Source organism: Neomonachus schauinslandi, chromosome 13, assembly GCF_002201575.2.
Source record: "Neomonachus schauinslandi chromosome 13, ASM220157v2, whole genome shotgun sequence".
Lineage (NCBI taxonomy): Eukaryota > Metazoa > Chordata > Mammalia > Carnivora > Phocidae > Neomonachus > Neomonachus schauinslandi.
In genome coordinates, this window is record NC_058415.1 from 80,166,873 (window position 1) to 80,191,691 (window position 24,819).

Genomic DNA, 24,819 nt, shown 5'->3' on the forward strand with positions numbered 1-24,819 from the left:
ATAGCATATAGCGCACATTGGTGTTCAGTACAGACTTACTGAGGTAGAATGAAATTAAATGCAATAGCACCCTTCCTCACCAAGAGTTAGTTAATCTTACCCTAGAACTAGTTACTAGAGCAAGCACACATTAAAAAAAAAGTGAAGCAAATAAAACAAAATTTGATCAAATGGTAATAACTGTCTTAACTCTTAAATAAACTATTGGGAACTGGGTAGTTTCCAGATTTTTGGCTATAATATTTGCATTTTCCCACATTTTTCAGAGGAATGTTGAGGAAGTATAATACCTTCTGGAGACATGATGAACTTCCCATAACCAGCTTTCTGGAAAATAGCTCCTTATTTCTGGCTTGGTTACTGGTAACAGGGTCTTTATATCTGCGGGCGGGGGGCGGGGGAGTATGTGTGATTATGAAAAAACAACACAAATTTTACTTAGAGCCAAATTTTAAAGCATGGACATTAATCTATAACTTGAGTAGTTTCTAAAAGGTCAATGAAACGTTTTGTTTAGTGATTTCAAAATAGAACTTTCAAGGCCTTGGTACTGACAAAGCAAATAAAGCATAAAAATAACTTTAATGACTTGTTTCTTAAATTGCTAAATGCTTAGTGTTCCTGAGATTATAAAAGATTCTGATCAATCTATAAAGTTATTTGCATTCTTATGATTACAGTAATTGCATTTATGTTATAAAATAAGGGAGGTTTACCTAAAGGAAATTTATTTATAATTCCCTTAATAAAAATGGACAGAATTTCTGCTTCTGTCCAAGAGGCACTGATAGGGGTTACTCTTCTGTCTTAAACACACACACACACACACACACACATACACACACACTAAAAACAAACAAAAATTTAAAAAAAACAAACTTAAAAAACAGTTGCATTATATAAAACAACAGTTTTCAGACATTACAGCATAAGTGACCCAGGGCTATGATTCCTGAGAGAACGGAGACAGGTTAGGTGAACCCTGGAATTGTCCAGGTTTACTGTCTGGAGGCAGTTTGCAGGCTGCAGAGCAGGGAGAGAAACCCATGCAGACCCCTGCAGAGTTGCAACACCTATGGGAGTTTTGGGAGCCCAGGCTTTCTAGAACGAGGGGCAGAGCAGAGTACCAGAGAGGAGGGAGGGAGTAGCAGAGACTCAGTTCCATGCAGCGGAAGCCAAATCAGATGAAAAATAGGACAATGAAAAATATATGTACTAGAATGTTTGTGAAAGTGCTTCTTGTAATAAGCAAAAAACTGAAAACAACCTAAATATATATAATAACACAGTTTGGATAAATGGCCACAAAAATTTATGTTTACAGAAATATATCCACTTAGATGGACGATATTTAAAGACATGCTGTTAAGACAAATGATCAGATTCTGAAACAGGAGCCGTCATTCTGCTTTTGTTCATTTTGTTTTGACTGTACATAAATGAATGAAAGTCCTAAAAATTCTGAAAACCTATTAATGAGAGGTCTATAAATTCTGAAAACATATTTTATGGTTGCAACGGAAATAAGATTTCATCTTCTATGTAAGTACACTTAACCTTGTGCTAAGTTTAGAAATCTTTGGCTATATTTGATCAGTATAGGCATAAACAAAATTTTTAATGATTGTAATATCACAGAACCATAGAATTCTAGAACTCAAAGGCATACTGGAGATCATGTAGCCCAAGCTTCTTGCTTGAAAAATGAGACTAAGGCTCAGAGAGGATATATAGTTATTCAAGTTTATAGAATGAGCTGGCTTTAAATTTGCCCTGGGGTCTTGACTACGGGCTCCTGTGCTCTGCTCTATACTATATGTACCTCTTTTGATTGCCAAAAATGATAACTGATTTCCTTCTGATGGGCATTTACAAGTCATCTTTTCTAATTTCAACTGTAAATAAAGCATGAAAACTGCCCTTTCTTCGCAGCGCAGAATTACACAAGATTCCCCAAACGGGGCAGAATTCTGATAGAAAATGTCAAACTTACGCAGCCTTCCCAACTGGATGTTTTTATGATGCTCTTTAGAACGGAACTGGCTGGCGATGTTACAACAGTCCTTGAAAATCTTGACGCATCTGGGTCCTACCTTAATCCGGGCAGCGCGCTTCTCACAGGTCTCATCGTAGTTACGAAAGGCTCCATCATAGCAACATTTCTTCAATATGGCATGTTTGTATTTAGCCACTGAAATGGTAATGATGCAAGTGTCCCTGATTATGCAGAGTCATGACACCTCTGCCTCAGGAGGGACCTCGAGGGGTACCTGGTTTCTACTGCCCCACAACAGCCACTGCTAGGTGAATGACCAGCCGCTCTAGGCATGGGGAGAATGTGGCCTCACCAGGTAGATCATTCTCATTCACACTAAATGGTTAAAGAGCTTCTTGTGACTAAGCTAAATACTAACTTCTGAAACGGGCACCTTGGGTTCAGCACCCTTTGGGTAAAATAAGTTAACTGAGAAGCCTTCAAATATTTGAAGATAGGTATCACCACTATACAAGTGTTTCCTTCTTGAAGCTACAGATCCTGTTTTTAAAAACTTTTCTTATGTGACATGGTTTATAGACCATCACTAGTGGCATCATCCTTCATGAGAAGTGCTCAAATTACTCAGCGTCTTCCTTTTTCATTTCATTAGAACTTAGAACAAAGGTTAAAATTAAAATAACTCATATATGGATGGGGGAAGGAATTATTATTACTTGGAGCATGATTATTAGTTGAACTCAGGTGACTGACTTCCATTTCAACGTTCTTCCTATTTTAACATTGTCAATGATCATATTTCTATTTAAATAATTGTTTAAAAATAATTTCTATTAGATTGATTTCCTAAAGAATAATCCAAAATACTATTCGCTGTTAAATATATAAAATAGAAGAAATAGGTTTCCAGGTACATTTCAAAGTTAATCAAATCACAGATTTTGTAAGAATAAAATGGAAGAATATAATTTTAGTTGCCAAATGAAGTCTGTAGAGAGGAAGTATTTGTAACAAATAAAAGTTAATCTTTTAGATTTTAGAGATAGAAATAATACTTATTTTCTTCAGATTGAGGTTATAGCAAATGAAGTATTGGATTTATTTGGATTAATCTTTCTGAAAGAGTTGAGCTAGACATCTGTACATATCTTTCTTTTCATCCATTCTATTTGGATTAGGGGAAATTAGACAATGATTAGTTCTCTCCAGCTTTTGAATAATAGGATCATAACCTTTTCACAACCACATGAAATTTTAGAGTACCTTCCTCTGCTATTTTCTTTTGCAGCATTCGTTTTGGCCTGAGAATTTCTTTACAAGGCTTATCTGTTAAAAAACAAAACAAAGAAGGGAAAAAGGAGATAAAATATCAAGAAGGAAAATTCCATGAAATTATTCAAGTATTTAAAACATTTACAAGTCATTCATTTTATTCAACAAATCCTGAGATCCTGTTTTCGATTAGGCATGGTGCACCACACATCTTAATATGACTTGTTTTAGCTTAGAGGAGCTCACGATCTAGTGTCATCTAACCAGTTTGACTTGTTTGATTTGAGTTTGGTTCTAAATCCTACAATGCTTTTGATCCACTGATTAGAGAGAAATATCTAAGCATTTAAAATAAGCAAAATTTGGGGAAGGAGCAAGATGGCGGAGGAGTAGGAGACCTAAATTTCGTCTGGTCCCAGGAATTCAGCTAGATAGGGATCAAACCATTCTGAACACCTACAAACTCAACAGGAGATTGAAGAAAAGAATAGCAGCAACTCTCTGAACAGAAAAGCGACCACTTTCTGGAAGGTAGGACGTGTGAAGAAGTGAATCTGAGGGGATATTTGGGAAGATAGATGGTGGGGGGAGGGAGCTTCTGTCAGCCACTACTGGCAAGTGATAGAGCAGCAGAGCACAAAATCGGAACTTTTAGAAGTCGGCTCTGCTGAGGGACATCACTCCAGTGGCTAAGTGGGGGGTGGAACCCTCCCTGGGACAGTGTGGTCTCAGGACCCTCGGGGTCACAGAAAGACTGGGGGTGCCTGAGTGTGGCAGAGCTCCCAGGTATCGGAGCGGGTAGCCGGCTGAAAAGACAGAGCCAAGGAGTAGGCTCTCAGCTCGGGGTTGCCATAAACCGTGATCCATAGCAGTCGGGCCACTGCTCTTCCAGCAGGGACCCAACAAGCGGCAGATCCCGGGAGACTCCCCTTCCTCCCCCAGGAGGAGCAGCACAGGAGTGCACCGCAGGGATCTGCTGGGTTTGGAGACTCCACACCGAGTCGGGTGCCAGAGATGGAAACGCTCGGTCACAGGCCGGGTGAGCACGGAGTGCAGCCGGAGACTGGGGAGACAGGAGTGATTGACTGCTTTTCTCTGGGGGAGTACTGAGGAGTGGGGGCCCAAGTTCTCGGCTCCTTCAGGGCAGAGATTGGGAGGCCGCCATTTTCACTCTCGTCCTCCAAAGCTGTACAAAAGCTTGCAGGAAACAAAAGCTCCCAGACCAAACCCAAGCAGATTACTTAGCCTGGCCCCTGGAAGGGCAGGGCAATTCTGCCTTAGGCAAAGACATTTGAGACCCATAGCAATAGGCCCCTCCCCCAGAAGATCAGCAAGAACAGCCCGCCAAGACCAAGTTTACCGATCAATGAGAATGGCAGAACTACAGCGCTAGGGGCATACAGCACATAGAATCCATGGCTTTTTTACCATGATTCTTTAGTCTTTCAAAGTTAATTGTTTAAATTTTCTTTGTTTTCTTTTTCTTTTTTGAATTGTACTTTTCCCCTTTTTCAACCAACATCTTATCAATCCCTTTTTTAAAAATCTTTTTTATTTTTCATTTTTAGAGTCATATTCTATTCCTTCATAGTAGTTAACCTTATTTTTGGTATATATATATAAGTTGTTCTCTCTTTAAAATTTTGGGATACAGTTTCTTCTAACAGACCAAAATGTGCCCTAAATCTCTAGTGTATGGCTTTTCTAGTCTCCTGCCTGATCACATTCTCTATCCCCCCCCTTTTAATTCCTCTTCTTTCTTTTTTCAACCAACTTCTTTTCTTATTAATACCTTTTTAAAATTCTTTTATAATTTTCATCTTTATAGTCATATTCCATCCCTTCATCATATTTACCCTTTCTCATTAAAACTTTGGGAGGCACTTTCTTCTAACAGACCAAAACACCAGCCTGATCATATTTAATCATATTCTTTTTTTTTTTAATCTTTAATCTTTTTCTTTTTTCTTTCTTTCCCTTTCTTTTCACCCGGTTTCAGGTCTCTTCCGATTTGTTTAGTGTATATTTTTCTGGGGTCGTTGTTACCCTCTTAGCATTTTGTTCTCTCATTCATCTATTGTCCTCTAGACAAAATGACAAGATGGAAAAAAATCACCTCAAAAAAAAGAACAAGAGGCAGTACTGACTGCCAGGGACCTAATCAATACAGACATTAGTAAGATGTCGGAACTGGAGTTCAGAATGACAATTTTAAAGATACTAGCTGGGCTTGAAAAAAGCATGGAAGATATTAGAGAAATCATTTCTGGAGAAATAAAAGAACTAAAATCTAACCAAGTCGAAATCAAAAAGGTTATTAATGAGGTGCAATCAAAAATGGAGGCTCTAACTGCTAGGATGAATGAGGCAGAAGAAAGAATCAGTGATATAGAAGACCAAATGATGGAATATAAAGAAGCTGAGAAAAAGAGAGATAAACAACTACTGGATCATGAGGGCAGAATTCGAGAGATAAGTGATACCATAAGATGAAACAATATTAGAATAATTGGGATCCCAGGAGAAGAAGAAAGAGAGAGGGGGGCAGAAGGTATATTGGAGCAAATTATAGCAGAGAACTTCCCTAATTTGGGGAAGGAAACAGGCATCAAAATCCAGGAGGCAGGGGCGCCTGGGTGGCTCAGTCGTTAAGCGTCTGCTTTTGGCTCAGGTCAGGATCCCAGGGTCCTGGGATGGAGCCCCGCATCGGGCTCCCTGCTCCACAGGAAGCCCGCTTCTCCCTCTCCCACTCCCCCTGCTTGTGTTCCCTCTCTCGCTGTGTCTCTCTCTGTCAAATAAATAAATAAAATCTTAAAAAAAAAATCCAGGAGGCACAGAGAACCCCCCTCAAAATCAATAATAGTAATAATAGTAATAATCTAATAGTAAAACTTACGAGTCTCAGACACAAAGAGAAAATCCTGAAAGCAGCTCAGGACAAGAGATCTGTAACCTACAATGGTAGAAACATTAGACTGGCAACAGACCTATCCACAGAGACCTGGCAGGCCAGAAAGGACTGGCAGGATATATTCAGAGCACTAAATGAGAAAAATATGCAGCCAAGAATAGTATATCCAGCTAGGCTGTCATTGAAAATAGAAGGAGAGATTAAAAGCTTCCAGGACAAACAAAAACTAAAGGAATTTGCAAACACGAAACCAGCCCTACAAGAAAGATTGAAAGGGGTCCTCTAAGCAAAGAGAGAGCCTAAAAGTAACATAGACCAGAAAGGAACACAGACAATATACAGTAACAGTCACCTTACAGGCAATACAATGGCACTAAATTCATATCTTTCAATAGTTACCCTGAATGTAAATGGGCTAAATGCCCCAATCAAAAGACACAGGGTATGAGATTGGATTAAAAAAACAAGACCCATCAATATGCTGTCTGCAAGTGACTTATTTTAGACCCAAAGACACCTCCAGATTGAACATGAGGGGGTGGAAAACCATTTACCATGCTAATGGACACCAAAAGAAAGCTGGGGTGGCAATCCTTATATCAGACAAATTAGATTTTAAACCAAAGACTATAATAAGAGATGAGGAAGGACACTATATCCTACTTAAAGGGTCTATCCAACAAGAAGATCTAACAACTGTAAATATCTATGCCCCTAACATGGGAGCAGCCAATTATATAAGCCAATTAATAACAAAAGCAAAGAAACACATTGACAACAATACAATAATAGTAGGGGACTTTAACAACACCCTCACTGAAATGGACAGATCATCTAGGCAAAAGATCAACAAGGAAATAAAGACTTTAAATGACACACTGGACCAGATGGACTTCACAGATATATTCAGAACATTCCATACCAAAGCAACAGAATACACATTCTTCTCTAGTGCCCATGGAACATTCTCCAGAATAGATCACATCCTAGGTCACAAATCAGGTCTCAACTGGTACCAAAAGATTGGGATCATTCCCTGCATATTTTCACACCACAATGCTTTGAAACTAGAACTCAATCACAAGAGGAAAGTCAGAAAGAACTCAAATACATGGAGGCTAAAGAGCATCCTACTAAAGAATGACTAGGTCAAACAGGAAATTAAAGAAGAATTAAAAAAATTCATGGAAACAAATGAAAATGAAAACACAACTGTTCAAAATCTTTGGGATGCAGTAAAGGCGGTCCTAAGAGGAAAGTATATAGCAATACAAGCCTTTCTCAAGAAACAAGAAAGGTCTCAAATACAAAACCTAACCCTACACCTAAAGGAGCTGGAGAAAGAACAGCAAATAAAGCCTAAACCCAGCAGGAGAAGAGAAATAATAAAGATCAGAGTAGAAATCAATGAAATAGAAACCAAAAGAACAGTAGAACAGATCAACAAAACTAGGAGCTGGTTCTTTGAAAGAATTAACAAGATTGATAAACCCCTGGCCAGACTTATCAAAAAGAAAAGAGAAAGGACCCAAATAAATAAAATCATGATTGAAAGAGGAGAGATCACAATCAACACCAAAGAAATACAAACAATCATAAGAACATATTATGAGCAACTGTATGTCAACAAATTAGACAATCTGGAAGAAATGGATGCATTCCTAGAGATGTATCAACTACCAAAACTGAACCAGGAAGAAATAGAAAACCGGAACAGACCTATAACCACTAAGGAAATTGAAGCAGTCATCAAAAATCTCCCAACAAACAAAAGCCCAGGGCCAGATGGCTTCCCAGGGGAATTCTACCAAACATTTAAAGAATTAATACCTATCCTTCCGAAACTGTTCCTAAAAACAGAAATGGAAGGAAAACTTCCAAACTCATTCTATGAGGCCAGCATTACCTTGATCCCCAAACCAGACAAAGACCCCACCAAAAAGGAGAATTACAGACCAATATCCTTGATGAACATGGATGCAAAAATTCTCACCAAAATACTAGCCAATAGGATCCAACAGTACATTAAAAGGATTATTCACCACGACCAAGTGGGATTTATCCCTGGGCTGCAAGGTTGGTTCAACATCCGCAAATCAATCAATGTGATACAATACATTAATAAAAGAAAGAACAAGAACCATATGATCCTCTCAATAGATGCAGAAAAAGCATTTGACAAAGTACAGCATCCTTTCTTGATCAAAACTCTTCAGAGTATAGGGATAGAGGGTACATACCTCAATATCATAAAAGCCATCTATGAAAAACCCACAGCGAATATCATTCTCAATGGGGAAAAACTGAGAGCTTTCCCCCTAAGGTCAGGAACAGGGCAGGGATGTCCACTATCACCACTGCTATTCAACATAGTATTAGAAGTCCTAGCCACAGCAATCAGACAACAAAAAAGAAATAAAAGGCATCCGAATCAGCAAAGAAGAAGTCAAACTCTCACTGTTTGCAGATGATATGATACTTTATGTGGAAAACGCAAAAGACTCCACCCCAAAACTGCTAGAACTCATACAGGAATTCAGTAAAGTGGCAGGATATAAAATCAATGCACAGAAATCAGTGGCATTCCTATACACCAACAACAAGACAGAAGAAAGAGAAATTAAGGAGTCGATCCCATTTACAATTGCACCCAAAACTATAAGATACCCAGGAATAAATCTAACCAAAGAGGCAAAGGATCTGTACTCAGAAAACTATAAAATACTCATGAAAGAAATTGAGGAAGACACAAAGAAATGGAAAAACATTCCATGCTCATGGATTGGAAGAACAAATACTGTGACGATGTCAATGCTACCTAGAGCAATCTACACATTCAATGCAACCCCCATCAAAATACCATCCACTTTTTTCAAAGAAATGGAACGAATAATCCTAAAATTTGTATGGAACCAGAAAAGACCCTGAATAGCCAGAGGAATGTTGAAAAAGAAAAGCAAAGCTGGCGGCATCACAATCCCGGACTTCAAGCTCTATTACGAAGCTGTCATCATCAAGATAGTATGGTACTGGCACAAAAACAGACACATAGATTAATGGAACAGAATAGAGAGCTCAGAAATGGACCCTCAACTCTATGGTCAACTAATCTTCGACAAAGCAGGAAAGAATGTCCAATGGAAAAAAGACAGTCTCTTCAACAAATGGTGTTGGGAGAATGGGACAGCCACATGCAGAAGAATGAAACTGGACCATTTCCTTACACCACACACAAATATAGACTCAAAATGGTTGAAAGACCTCAGTGTGAGACAGGAGTCCATCAAAATCCTAAAGGAGAACACAGGCAGCAACCTCTTTGTCCTCAGCTGCAGCAACCTCTTCCTAGAAACATCGCCAAAGGCAAGGGAAGCAAGGGCAAAAATGAACTATTGGGACTTCATCAAGATAAAAGCTTTTGCACAGCAAAAGAAACAGTCAACAAAACCAAAAGACAACCGACAGAATGGGAGAAGATATTTGCAAATGACATATCAGATAAAGGGCTAGTATCCAAAATCTATAAAGAACTTATCAAACTCAACACCCAGAGAACAAAGGATCCAATCAAGAAATGGGCAGAAGACATGAACAGACATTTTTCCAAAGAAGACATCCAAATGGCCAACAGACACATGAAAAAGTGCTCAACATCACTGGGCATCAGGGAAATACAAATCAAAACCTCAATGAGATACCACCTCACAACAATCAGAATGGCTAAAATTAACAAGTCAGGAAACAACAGATGTTGGCGGGGATGCAGAGAAAGAGGAACCCTCCTACACTGTTGGTGGGAATGCAAGCTGGTGCAGCCACTCTGGAAAACAGTATGGGGGTTCCTCAGAAAGTTGAAAATAGAGCTACCATATGATCCAGCAATTGCACTACTGGGTATTTACCCCAAAGATACAAATGTAGGGATCCAAAGGGGTACGTGCACCCTGATGTTTATAGCAGCAATGTCCACAATAGCCAAACTGTGGAAAGAGCCCAGATGTCCATCGACAGATGAATGGATAAAGAAGATGTGGTATTTATATACAATGGAATATTATGCAGCCATCAAAAGGAATAAAATCTTGCCATTTACATCAACGTGGATGGAACTGGAGGGTATTATGCTGAGCGAAATAAGTCAATCAGAGAAAGACATATATCATATGATCTCACTGATATGAGGAATTCTTAATCTCAGGAAACAAACTGAGGGTTGTTGGAGTGGTGGGTGGTGGGAGGGATGGATGGCTAGGTGATGGACACTGGGGAGAGTATGTGCTATGGGGAGCGCTGTGAATTGTATAGGACTGTTGAATCACAGACCTGTACCTCTGAAATAAATCATACATTATATGTTAATAAAAGAGGAAGATAGTAGGAAGGGAAAAATGAATGGGGGGAATCAGAGGGGAGACGAACCATGAGAGACTACGGACTCTGAGAAACAAACTGAAAGTTCTAGAGGGGAGGGGGTTGGGAGGATGGGTTAGCCTGGTGATGGGTATTAAAGAGGGCACGTTCTGCATGGAGCACTGGGTGTTATATGCTGACAATGAATCATGGAACACTACATCAAAAACTAATGATGTAATGTATGGTGATTAACATAATAAGATAAAAAAGAAAGTAAGCAAAGATTTTGTTGGGTATGCTACTTTTATTATTTGTTCTTTTGCTCTATTATTATGAATAATAGGTCAAATATAATTATGAACAATTTTAAAGCCACAGAAAGAATATAATTAAGATGTGGTCCTTGTCCTTAAAGAGCTCGCAGTGCAGCGGCTGAGACAAGATACATAACTAAATGCAAGAACGTGCCGTGATGCACTGCTGCTGTGTTGCTTATAAACAGAGCTAGTTCCTACAGTATCCTCCCTGTGAAAGGAGGAGGGTCAGGCTTCTATATGGGGAAGAGGCCTGAGAGAGGAGGTGATTCTTTCACCAGCTTCTTCAGGCTAATATAAGGGAAAGCAGTCCTGATGGGGAAAGGCCTAAAGGTGTACAATAGTACAGTGCCACCCAAATGGCCACCAAGCATAGTGCCACTACCCTTGGTTCTGTACAGCTTAAACATAAGGTAAGGTAGAGCAAGACAAAAGGTAGTTGGAGAGAGATGGGGAGAAGATCATGGAGGACCCTGAGGACCACACTAAAAACTGTACTTTATCTTGATGGCCAGTAAAGCATTTTGTACTGGGGAGTTATGTAGTCATGTGTCTCTAAGATCAGTGTAGAGAATACTGTGGAAGAGAATTACGAAAAGGATGTCCAGGAGGAAAATGATCAATGTAAATTTCAGTAATCAATTTGAAGAATAAACAAAAAATGCTTAACATTTTACCATTTTCTTGGGTGTCATCTGCATTTGCATTGGTGAGGAAGGTGAGTCCAGCCAAATGGAATACATCTGCGTTGTTGCGGCCACCACCTCCCCCACAGCCCAGGTCGCTCGTCTCTAAGACTTGAAACACCTGTCCAAAGGTAATTAGCTAATTAAATAATTCTTAGGAGTTAACTAAAGGCAACATGTTGAGTCTATTTAGATGTATAAATCATTCCTCTGAAGAACTAAAGGTACAAGTTGTCACATGGTTATAACAAATGAGATCACTCATTTGTCAAACAGTCAAAAACCAAATTTCCCAACTTCATTTTTTTAGTTTGACCTTTTATATTTACAAACACATACGTATTGAAAATTAAAACAAGAACTAAGTTTTAAGTTTGGTGAGAAGATTCTCAGGAACCAACCATGCTGTTTTGTACATAGAACGCACGCTGTGATCAATATAACATATAAATAATAAATAAATAAACACACGAATTAGTGAATTACCAGACAAATTAATTTTTAAGTTGCTAAAGAAAAAAAAAGGAGCACAACCTCTTGTGTTTTGGGTAAAAAGACTCTAGGTTCTAAGTGGGTGAGAATTTGTTTGGGGAAGCTTATTCCAGTTTTAATTTTGATCCCAAATGTTTTTTTTTTTTTCTTTTCTGAATGTTTTTAACTGTATAGTTTTTTTTTTCTTTCTTGTTCAAAGAAATTCAAGCCTAGATAATATTAGCAGGGCATAGGGGTGATAAATGGGAATTTAGGGGAATTGAATAATTTTCATTCTTTTGTGCCACAGATTTTAAAGAGAGTGAAAAAAGAAAACAAAACCAAAAACCTTCCAGAGGCTGCCTTCCAGGCTTCTATTGTGCTGCTACTATAAAGCCCCCAACTCTTCAATATCAAGCCCCCCCCCAGTTGATGGCAATTTTGCCCCATGAGTATAATTGCCATCTTGGTCATATGTTTTTAAAGTGCTTAATTCTACACTTGGAAAAACAAAAAAGGATAAATCTATGCTTTAGGGACTCACGTGGGGTTGCCTTGCCTTCCTAAGAACCATTGTTTTGAGTATATTACAGAAAACCAGGCCTGGTCATCCCCTAATTCTTCCCCACAACCTATCCTAGGGCCATATTTCATGAAGCATTGCACAGAGTCACCCCATGCAGCAGCAACCAAGGCCATGCACTACTTAACTCTTTCCATAGGCTTCTTGGCTCTCCTTTGGACTCCGTATATAGCACTGTCCACTGCTGATAGGCCCACCCAGGAACTTGACTCAGTTGCTATATCAAGAGCTACATGTTGGCCTGGAGAATATGCAACTGCTCTTGGAGACAGATGGACCTAAAAGATATTTGAAAGAGAAAAGAAAAGGTCATTTGTGTGAGACAAACCTTCACAAGTAGTGACATTTACAGTCTCCTTTACTCAGAAGAAAATTTGGTTGTGACTCATAATTTGTGGCTCACCTGGAGTTGGTTGCCACACTTTTCTTCGATATTCAACCAGACTGAGTCAGACACCAACTCTGCTGTCTGCTCTCCTGTGACGATGTAATAGACCAGGAGACGGGCTGAAGGAACCATGTTTTGTGTCACTGGAATGTTTATGCTTTGGTAAGATGAATCTGGAAGTTTCTCCCTTGTGCCAAAGTGAACAATTTTGCCCTTGGATAAAATCTAAAAAATAAACAGCAGTAGTAGCCATTAAAAACAAAATCTTTTGTAGTGAAAAGAAGGGCCATATACACCCCAATGTTTATAGTGGCAATGTCCGCAATAGCCAAACTGTGGAAAGAGCCGAGATGCCCTTCAACAGACGAATGGATAAAGAAGATGTGGTCCATATATACAATGGAATATTACTCAGCCAGCAGAAAGGATGAATACCCAACTTTTGCATCAACATGGATGGGACTGGAGGAGATTATGCTAAGTGAAATAAGTCAAGCAGAGAAAGTCAATTATCATATGGTTTCACTTATTTGTGGAACATAAGGAATAGCAGGGAGGACATTAGGAGAAGGAAGGGAAAAATGAAAGGGGGAAATTGGAGGGGGAGACGAACCAGGAGAGACTATGGACTCCGAGAAAGAAACTGAGGGTGTTAGAGGGGAGGGGGGTGGGGGGATGGGTTAGCCTGGTGATGGGTATTAAGGAGGGCACGTACTGCATGGAGCACTGGGTGTTATATGAAAACAATGAATCGTGGATCACTACATCAAAAACTAATGATGTACTGTATGGTGACTAACATAACATAAAAAAATAAAAATAAAATGCAAAAAAAAAAATAACCAACAAACTCTTTGCTTCAGGATGGAGCTTAGAGCTGGAGTAGAAATTATATGAAAGATAAAGAAAGTTAACAAGCATGGGCCCACTTTATGTCAGAAACTTTTACATTCACTTAATTCCTTTCTTTCTCACAAGAACCAGGATAGGAATATTACCACCATTGTGCAGATAGATAAAGGGACTGGGGCTCAGGAATTAACTAAATGTCATACTGATTTTAGCTCAAAATCACATAACTAGGAAATCAGAGAGCTAAGATTTCACCCCAAATTTGCTTAAGTCATCACACTGTCACTAAAATCTCTTTCGTTTTATTGATTAAAAAAAAAAATAGATGAGTAAGTGGAGTGCATCTTATTTGGGAATTAAGTTTTAAAGCCAGAGATTAGGTTCTAAACTGGAGGCACATGGTTAAAAAAAAAAAAAGCTTGGGGCGCCTGGGTGGCTCAGTTGGTTAAGCGACTGCCTTTGGCTCAGGTCATGATCCTGGAGTCCCTGGATCGAGTCCCGCATCGGGCTCCCTGCTCAGCAAGGAGCTTGCTTCTCCCTCTGACCCTCCCCCTTCTCATGTGCTCTCTCTCTCATTCTCTCTGTCTCCAATAAATAAATAAAATCTTAAAAAAAAAAAAAAAGCTTACAAATCATATGAAGCCAAAATGTCTTCAAAGATCCCTTAAATTGTCCTTGGAGAGCAGGACTGCATATGTGGTTTTGGTACACAGTCCCTACACAGGTCCCATAATTCTTCATCAGTCGCTATGATCTGTGTTCCTCATTTCTTTTTTAATTTCTTTCTCAAAAATGTTGAAAAAGCCATCACCACCTGTTTGGCCTGGCCATCGGAATAACACGTCCCATTTCTTTGAAAATTGTCAGGGTTTTTCCTACCTTCTGTCCTAAGGTTCTACCCACAGGCTTGATTGACCACCTTTGTTTAATATAAGTGACATAATAGGAATGCTCCTAAACTACAGAATTGGAGTAGGTATCGTATGACTCAACTCTTAGGAGCAGGATTTGGAGCCCCCTTTTATGCCAATGAAATGCACATACTTGAAATAGGTCCAGGCATGTATCTTTGGCCATGAACTAGAGCAGAGGTAATGTGAGAACTTAATCAGGCTCTCTCTCTGGAATAATCAGGCACTCTTTGGTGAAAAGCGTATCAGACAAGGAGTCAGAGGTTCCCGTTCAGATAGAAATCTTCCTCTTCCAAGCTAAGTGACCATGGCAAACCTCTTAACCTCCCTGTTCCTCAGTTTCATCATCTAGGAAATGGTCATGAAAATCATGGCTCATCTCAAAGGTTTTTGAAAAACTGATTACCAAATTCGATTATGTTCTTGAAAGTGCTTTGTAAAAACAAATGTAAGGGATCATTCTCATGTTCCTCTGTTAATAAAGAGAGATGTCCAGGTAGGGGAATAGACAGATGTAAATTTATCATTACTGTACTTACCAAGTAATTATAGTGAGTTATTTTCTCAATATATGGACTTCTGGGGGTAACAATAATATTCAGATATTCTCCCACAAGCAAAGGTTTATAGTTTTCAATCCAGTCAATATAAAGGTAACTTTGGCTGAGAGATGAATATGCTATTGCTTGGTAATCTTTGCTGGCCTGATTTTCTTCTGGAAGATCTGGGTCATCAGTCCTGACCTGAAAAGGAAAATTTCAAAAGAGACATGTGGACTGTGATGAAATATTTTCTGTGAAAAAATATGTTTTAAATTTCTTCCTTTGCTTTATAAATTTCTAAATTTCACAACACCAAACGCTAAAGGAAAAAAAGACTCCATTACTCCAATGTTTGTACAGCTGTGGTATCAAGTAACAAAGACTATGGACAATAATTGGAATAATATGGAATTATGAGCTATGGTGGGAAAGTCTGGTAAAGTGAAGAGGGAAAGATGCTCCTGGAACAAATATTAGCACTCTTCCTGAAATGTCATGGCAATCTGAGGACTCTTCTTCCTATGGGTTGGCAGGGTAAGAGAAGGGTATCTGTGGGAAGGTCTTGAGGACTGGGGACAAGAGTTGTAAACGAACATCACACAGACTCTCTGGTCCAGTTTCAGTGTGAAGTGGTGGCACAAGAGATGCACCTATAAATACGGAATGGGGCAGAGATGGTATCATGGCAGCAATATCCACTTTTGACAGCAAAGGGGCTATTAGCTCATGCTCTGGAGTGAGATAGGCATTGGTTTGCATCCCAGGGCTGCCGTTTATTAACTATGGATAAGTTATTTAATCACAAGACAGGTTAGAAGCCCCCCTTTCCTCAGCTGCAAAATGGCAAAGAGAATATTCTCTAACTCATGGAGCTGACTAACTGGGTATTAAATGTGTTCTACATAAAGCTCTTAGCATTTCATAAGTGCTCAGTAGATGACAGTGAATGCGTACATGCTGCAGTCATTGATGTGCATTATTAATTTATTCATTTTTTATTTGGGATTGGGAACTTAAGCATTATTTGCTAGGAGAGAAGCCTATTAACTGAGCTCGAAGGTGAAGTGGTTTATGCAGCTAGGAAAAAGGGAAGCTTCCATGTTTGACCTTTTTGTGTCCCTGAAAAAAGATAAAAGGTGGGAGTGAAGGAGAGAATATTTCTACCACTGACTTTCACTACTGAAAGAAGCTATTCTGAAGCTTCTAGATTCTAATATAGTCTTACTAATATAAAAGAAAATAATTAATTCCCAAATAAAAAATGATAGACTTATCTTCCTCAAGGACCATTCAATGGATTAGCATATTGCCTCTGGTTCTTATGGTGGGGTTTTCCCCCTTTGGATGCGAAATTGTGGATCTGTTCTCTGGACTCATGTTTAAAATCTGCCGCATCTGTTCTGCACACTAGCCAAAACACACAGTCAAAAGCACACACTGTCCTAGAAAATTCAACAGGAGAATTCAGCTCACGTTAAACTCCAGCACCGTTGCTCCAGATGGAAGATTAATCACAAATGAAGCTACTCCATCACTGGAACGTGTTACACTTTTCTTTGACTCCAAGTCAGACATCTCTTGGTTTACATCAACCGTGTGTGCACTCAGGGTCACCGGGACCCCTCCTACCAATTGATCCAGCGAATCCTTAACCTGCACCTGTTTGTCAGAATAGTCCAAAGTAGCTCGTCACTACTTTTTAAAAGCAGAACAATTCTGAAATAATTTTTCTTCCTCCCCACAAAAATATAAATTATTCATGTTTACTTCAGTAAAGAGAAGCATGTTCTTAGATTATAGGAAGGTTTGGTTCTATTTAGTTATGTCATTTTCGAATGCATTCCCTGTACATCAAGCAGACTCAGGACATAAATATCATTCTACTAAGTCCATTAAGTAGATGTGATAAGGTCTTCTGCTACCTAACTTCTGTGATTCTTCAGTGCGTTTAGAACTGGATAAAGGAGAAAATGAGGCAATCACTTCTGGGAGTAATTCTCTTAGACATGACAAATAATACATTCATATTTTTTTCTCTTAACCTTTACCTCTCACTGCCATGCATGTGGCCATACATAATTTCCACAAAGATATGCTTTATGTTATTTTATTTTTATATGTGGTAGAAAATATACAAAAGATTTTAAAATAATATAGATATATTCAATATAATAGTATTATATTTATGGTATTTTTTATATATTATATATTATCTATAATATACCATAAATTATCATACATATCCTATAATAACATATATTATAATATACTTATATGTATGAAAGAAGCTACAAGCATGTCCAAAGGTTACTTTAGCTTGGCAAATCTTTTTCTCTTAAAGCCAGTGATCACTTAAGCCACTCTCTTAAGACAGTGAGTATTAAGTGCATTTTAACTATACCAAATTTGATTTTTAAAAGCAACACATTTTAAGAATAAAAAAATAAAACCCTATGTTCTAGCTTTCTAAGTTAAAGACAGGGAACAAAAATTTCCATCTTAAAAATATAATATGTATTACATATAATGAAATATATAACACTAAATAAAATAGAATTAGAAAGTCAAATGAACGTATTAACACTGTATTATCAGCATTTTAAAAAGGAAAAGTGGAAGGAGGAGAGAAAATATTAAAAGGGAAGGAAGAAGAAGAAAAAAAACCCAAAAAACAGAGAACAGAGAGAATAGAGAGGCAAGGACCAAAAGAGCCAAAATGGAAAGAATGGAGAATGGTACAGAGAGAGAACATGAGACAAGAGTTATGGCAAGGACCACAGGGGCAGACTGAAAAGCACAGAAATGCAAACGGAGATGACACAGGAAGTAAAAAATAGTGAGAGAATGGGGTTTTACTTTCAAGGAATGATATTCCTATCTTAAGGATTTTGGAGAACATGCCACGAAATAATTTTAAATGTTAGCATTTTTTAAACTACAGGCTTATGGTGTTTTATTTACATATAATTAAATGCAATGCTTTTTAAGGGAGTGCCTAACACAGTCTACCTTCCTAAATACTGACACTCGTTCTGAGGGTTGAAATCGCTCCCAAGGCTGAAGCTGACCTGCAGTCTCCTACCCCCCTCCTCATCTCTAGGAGGGGCAGGTTTTGCAGATGAGTTTTCTCTGTGATTCCCTTCTCCAGCACCCCTCCCCTGTTTGCCACCCTCATGCTTTCTGTAAACAGAAAAAGACAACCATATTTATCAATTTTCTCTCTTTCATCTACCTTGACAGAATATGGAATCCCAGGCTTCAAGAAAAGAGGAGTAGCAACCAAATTCAGTTTGTAGGGAGAGAGGACATATCTGATGCCAGGAATTTCCGCCTCTTCAGAAAATCCACCTAAAGAAATGACATGCATCACATTGAGGGCTATACCACTCGGTATGGGGATCTAGCTTACCTGAGTACGTCTCCACAGACTCATTCACTCACTGGCTCCATTCCTGCATTCATTCATCAGGAGTAAGTTGGGCATGGGTCTTGATTCCAAGGGACAGTGCAGAGAAAAGTTTACACCTCAGGTGTCTCCAAAGCCTTGCATCCAAGGCTTGTGTATAGAGTCGCCCCTTGTAGAAGGAGACTATAGGGTTGGACTGAGGAGGAGTGTGAGGAAGGGACACCACTTTTTGTCAGTGACCTGAGTTTCAGTTGAATATGTACAAGGGATGACGGAAAGAAGGAAAGGACTAGACACTAAGTTTATAGGGGTTCACAGGGATATGGAGAGAAATGGAGAAGACACAAAGAGTGCTTGAGGTAAAAGGAGCCCTGAGAGTCCACCGGTAGGAGCCCAATAACATACAAAGCTCCAGTATCCTTAAACTCCTTTCCAGTATTCATCCCTAACACACTTATACATATCTTATACTTCAGCCAACTGGATAATCAACTGGGTAATCTCAAAGATCAAGTCTTGCCTTCCACCCTATAGAGGGTGTCCCATTTCACCCCCATCTACCTACCATCCCTGCCTCAAAACCCTACTTATCCTTCAAGATTGATCATCTTCAGGATATTGTCTGTGGTTGCTCAATAGTCACCTAGGAGCTTACCTTCCTCTGGAGATCAGTAGCATTAAGTACTTTGCTTATTGAGCACAAATAGAATTCCTGCTTATAACAAAATTCTTTGTTTCCCTGTCTTACAGCTGATGCTAGTGGTAAGCCACTTGAGTGTTGGGATTATACATCATTCATATTTGCAAGCCTGTATGTTTAGCAACACTCTGAAAATCTCATAAATATTGCTTAAATGGTATTTATTTGAAATAAATTGAGAAAAAGTAAAAGTAAAAAAGAAACATTAAAGTCATGTCAAAAATAATACCCCGGGCAAGGAGTATCATTCTCTAATATCTATTGATCATCTGATATATACAAGGAACTCAACAACTGAATAATTATCTCAATACTTCATTCTACTACTCTTGAAGGACAAATTTAAAGAGGTGGAAGGGGCATTAGGGATCATCTGGTCTAATTCCCATGTTATTAAAAAAAAAGGACTAGTGTGGTTAAATTATTTGTTCAAGTTAGTTTAAGGATTCAATATAAACCTGAAAATATAAAGAACATCAGTAATCAAGATACCGGAAGTAAGACAAATTGACCTAATTTGGAGTAATAATTAATGACTATTAAAAACCACTGGAATGGGTTGAGAGCATTAGATAAGATTTTAAGGATGCTAAGAAAGTAGTAGGTAGGTAGGTAGGTAGGTAGGTAGGTAGGAGGAGGAGGAGGAGGGGGAGGAAGAAGAAGAAGAAGAAGGAAGAAGAGGAGGAGGAGGAGGAGAAGGAAGAGGAGGAGAAGGGGAAGAGGAGGAAGAAGAGGAGGAAGAAGGGGAAGAAAGGGGGGAGGAGGAGGATGAAGAAGATGAGGAAGAAGGGGAGGAGGAAGGAGGGGGGAAGGAAGAAAGGGGAGGAGGAGGGAGGATAGGAAGAAGAAGAAAGAGAAAAGAGGTAGAGGAGAAGGGGGAGGAGGGGGCCTAACACTTATATGGTTCTCACTATGTGACATGTACTGTTTTAAGTACTTTGCATATGTTGACTCTCCAATCCTCACCACAGCCCTATGAGGTATATACTATTATTGTACCCATTTTAGAAACATTACCTCCAATTTTATAGAATTCCTGAATATTACAGCTGAAAGGGGCTTTAGGAGGTATTTAGTTCAACTCCATCATTGTACAGATAAGGAGACTAAATGCAGTATCTTTCATTTGCGTAGTACTTTATCAAACATTTTTACATATATAATCTCATTTTGATTTTTATTCTTACCAGGTAAGAACACTGGGGTGCTAGATGTTCAAGCCAGATATCAGGATATCAATATCAATTAGGCAGATGCTATCCCATTTTGCACTTGGGGTGATAAGAGAACAAATGACTAGAGTGTGGGAGAGCTCTATTCTAATCTGTTTTTAATGATATGAAAAGTAAAATTTAACTAAGAAAGAAAATAAAATACAAAAGAATTACAGAAATTATTTAAACTTTTAATATGCTGTCTAAATATTATTCAAGAGAAAGTTAAAAAAAAAAAAAAAACTTACCTGTAGACTCTATGACTGTTACACCAATGTAAAGGTACTTGTTGTTTAAATCTTCCAGACTGTTATAGGACAGTTCTTTAATTGCCGTTTCAGAGTTAAATGTGATTTGAGCAATTCCGTTTATCAACTTTTAAAAGCAGAAAATGAAAGAAGTATTTCAGAGAAGAACTTAACAGAGAAAAATTAACAAAATCTGCCTTTACTAGCTTCTGAATAGAAGGCAACTATTAGAGGAATGGTTTATTGTCATCAGTAGGGTGAATGATTAAGTCTACAAATAAGCCCAGAATGTTATTTTCTACCTTATGGATATAGATGTATAGGAAGAGTCGTAAACATTACGTGGTTCAACAGGACTTTTTTGCACTAGCTGACAAAGATTCCTTCTCCCGATCTTTGAGTCATCGTCCATCTTCTGGGCCTGCTTTCCAGCTTACTTTTGCTCCAGAGAGTTTGTTGGGTTTTATGCTATTTAATTTGTACCTCACTGCTTACATATTGAAACACTAATTTAAAAACACACAATGGATAGAGGGAGATGGAGTTAAGTCATATTTTTAAATTATTAACCACAATAGTAAAATAGATTTTCGCCTTATTTTTTCTTCTAAAATTGAGTAGCTTGAGGCCAGAGATTTTTGTCTTGTTTACCTTCAAATCTCAGTGTCTAGCATAGAATCTTACATTAAAAAGAGGTGTCTGCTTTACATCTTTTTAAAATTTTTAAAAAAATTTTTTTTTGTCTGCTTTATATCTTGAATAAATAAAACTCTTTGGAAAAGCATAGGCTAATTAACTGATGATACAAACCACACGGATATGCAAGAGTGAGCAGAATGACAGGAGTCCTTTCATCTGAGGTATAATGTCAAGAACACTGAACAAGGAAAAGGGGATCAGGGCTCAAATTTGAGCTCCGGCAACCACTAGCCCTTAACTGTGGACAAATAACTTCCCAGTGAATTCATTCACTCACAGATATTTATAGAGAACCTACTCTTTGCCAGGACTCAGGTTGGCTCTGGGCATATAACAGGAACAATTAAGACCCACAGAGAGTTTGGTGTAGAGAATGATAAATAAATAAACCACAGCAATAAAGAAGGGTTTCTCAATGTCAGCACTATTGACATTTTGGAAAGGGGAATTTTTTGCTGCTGGGAGCTGCTCAGTGCACTGCAGGAGTTTGGCAGCATCCTGGCCTCTATTTACTAAATGCCAGTGGCACCCTCCTTCCCTGTGGTGACAACCACAAATGTTCCTGGACATTGCTAAATGTCCCCTTGGTTGTAAACAATGTCTCTGGTTGAGAACCACTGTAATAAAGTATGAAACATACTCCACTAAGGGAGGCTCAAGGCCTAAGGGAGTACCTGGCAGGGGCAGCCAACCTAGTTTACAGGAGTCAGGGAGACTTCCCAGAGAAAGGGAGTTAACACTGAGACATTAAGAAGGAATTAGCCAGGCATCAAAGAAGAAGGGACAAAGGGAAAGAACGTTCCCAGGTAGACGGGGAGGCATTGCAAACACCTGGAGGCAAGAGAGACTAGTGTAAGTTCCAGGAACTGGAGTGACCAGCACCAGGGAGAGGAAATGGGGCGCAAGATAGGCTGGCGAGGGAAGCTGATGTCACGGACAGTGGACTTTATCCTGAGGACCAGGAGAAGCCAAGAGAGCATTTTAGCTTTGATTCCCACACCTATGTAAAATGAGGGGTTGGACTAGATGATTTGGAAGTGACTTTTCTTCAGCCTTCCTGATGTGTCTTTAGGTACAAGTGAACCCATTTTAACATCTCACCATTTTGTTTTGCAATGCTTTTTGCATCATTTCTTTTTGATCATCTTTTAAGTCGTCTCTTATTCCAAAAGTGATATAAACTTCAGCCTCGGTGACGACTTTATTATAAAAATATCTGCCAAACAATAATACCATAAAATTGTTTTGCTAACATGGTTACAATAAAATTCAGATCCAATGTAACAATTTAAAATTACGTAAAGCACCTGATACACTTTCATGTGTCTTCCATCCACTATTACATTTCATCCTCATAAAGCTATAAAAATAAAACCAAAGTGCAGATTTTTACTACTCTGTGCAAGATGAAAAAACGGATCTTGAGGAGATCAAAAGGTCTCAGGTCCAGGACCAGGATATACTGCTTCCTTGATGATTTTGATATCAGTGGGGCTCAGTTCCCTATTTTCTTTTACATCTTTAAAAGCAGCATGCCCAATCTCATTGTAATATAAGTTCTTTTTTAACATTCTAACTGCATATTTCCTTTTTAGTTTGGAATTAAAATGAGGCTAAAGGAAATTTGCTGCATAGCAAGTAACACTATAGCAAGAGCTAACCTTCCTTATCCATAGTCTGAACAAACAAAGTGTCTCCATTAAAAGAAGTCAGTTTCTAGAATTCTCTGTCAAATGAGCCTTTGTGTTGGTTTAGGCTATGTAACACTCCATCTTAGGAATAAATGCTAATAAGAAAGGCAGTATAGGGTAGTATTGAGGGCTTGAATTCTGAAACCAGACAGGCCATGCAACTTACTAGCTGTGTGATCTTGGGCAAATAACTTAATGTTTATGTACCTCTGTTTTTGTATTTGTCATATGGAGATAGAAATAGTATCTGCCTCACAGAGATTTCATAAAGATTAAGTGAGCTAATATATACAGAGTACTTAGAGAAATGCCCAACACATACAGTTATATAAATTGGTTATTGTTACTAATTACTACATTGTATTGTCATTTTTATTTTTATTTTTTTAAGATTTTATTTATTTATTTGAGAGAAAGAGAGTGAGAGAGAGAGAGAGCATGAGAGTGGGGAGGGTCAGAGGGAGAACCAGACTCCCCACTGAGCAGGGAGCCCGATGCGGGGACTCAATCCTGGGATTCCAGGATCATGACCTGAGCTGAAGGCAGCCACTTAACTGATTGAGCCACCCAGGCGCCCTATATTGTCATTTTTAAATGACCTGAGTTTTCTTGCAAAACTAATGGCAATTCTCCACCGCCCCGTAAATCCACCACTTTTGTAGCTCCTTGCAGATGAAAGGTATGAAGGGAATCTATTTCCTTTGGGCTTGTCTTATAACTTGCTTTGGACAAAAGAATGTGGTAGAAGTCATGGTGAACCAGTCCTAAGCTCAGGTCTCAAGAGGACTTCCATTCTGCCACATTCTTTCTGTGGGCATTGCTGCTACTACAGGCTAATCTGCTGGATGAAGAGAGATACACAAAGTCCAACAGTCTTTGTTGCTTTAGTCAACTGGCAGACATGTGAGTAAGACCTCCCTAGACCAGTCAGCCCCAGGTGACCTGCCAACTGATTACAGGCACACAGGTGAGCTCAGCTGACATTCAGCCTGGCCCAGATCAGCGAAATTGCCAGCTGTCTTGTAAATGGTTGTGGTTTTAAAGCATTGGGTCTTGAAGTAGTCATGTAGCATTAGCTGGTTGAGTAAGCCATTAAAAAATGACAAGAAGTGGGGTGCCTGGGTGGCTCAGTCGGTTGAGCATCTGCCTTCGGCTCAGATCGTGGTCCCAGGGTCCTGGGATCAAGACCCGCATCGGGCTCCCTGCTCCACACAGAGCCTGCTTCTCCCTCTGCCACTCCCCCTGCTTGTGTTCCCTCTCTCCCTTTGTCTCTCTGTCAAATAAATAAATAAATAATATTAAAAAAAAAATGACAAGAAGTAAAGGCTTCATATCTCAGTCCCAATATCCTAAGTCATGCTGGTTCCTAAACATACACCTTGAACTTAAAACTTTAGGATTTTTTTGCTGTTGAGTAACCAAAAAAGCTAAAATCAGAATCAGTGAAAATTGGAATGAGTAAATAAACTATAGGCCTGATGTCTCCTCAATCAGTCAATCCCAAAGTCATAGAAAACACTTCCATTAAATCACAGATCACGACAATATATGTGTGTATTAGGTCAACACATTGTACACTTTA

The 24,819-nt window shown here is 38.8% G+C and overlaps 1 protein-coding gene across 1 annotated transcript in view; it reads right to left on the minus strand.

The window, feature by feature from the left end:
- Positions 1-24,819, minus strand: part of C5 (complement C5) — a 92,045-nt gene that overhangs the window by 48,633 nt on the left and 18,593 nt on the right. The window contains exons 8-18 of the mRNA XM_021691140.1: positions 22,648-22,762; positions 20,848-20,974; positions 18,512-18,627; positions 16,753-16,938; positions 15,277-15,480; positions 12,990-13,199; positions 12,715-12,864; positions 11,524-11,653; positions 3,260-3,322; positions 1,994-2,191; positions 291-381 (exon numbers count right to left, since the gene is read on the minus strand). Of these exons, the coding sequence (XP_021546815.1) occupies positions 291-381; positions 1,994-2,191; positions 3,260-3,322; positions 11,524-11,653; positions 12,715-12,864; positions 12,990-13,199; positions 15,277-15,480; positions 16,753-16,938; positions 18,512-18,627; positions 20,848-20,974; positions 22,648-22,762 (1,590 nt within the window). The remainder of the gene's footprint in view (positions 1-290; positions 382-1,993; positions 2,192-3,259; positions 3,323-11,523; positions 11,654-12,714; positions 12,865-12,989; positions 13,200-15,276; positions 15,481-16,752; positions 16,939-18,511; positions 18,628-20,847; positions 20,975-22,647; positions 22,763-24,819) is intronic.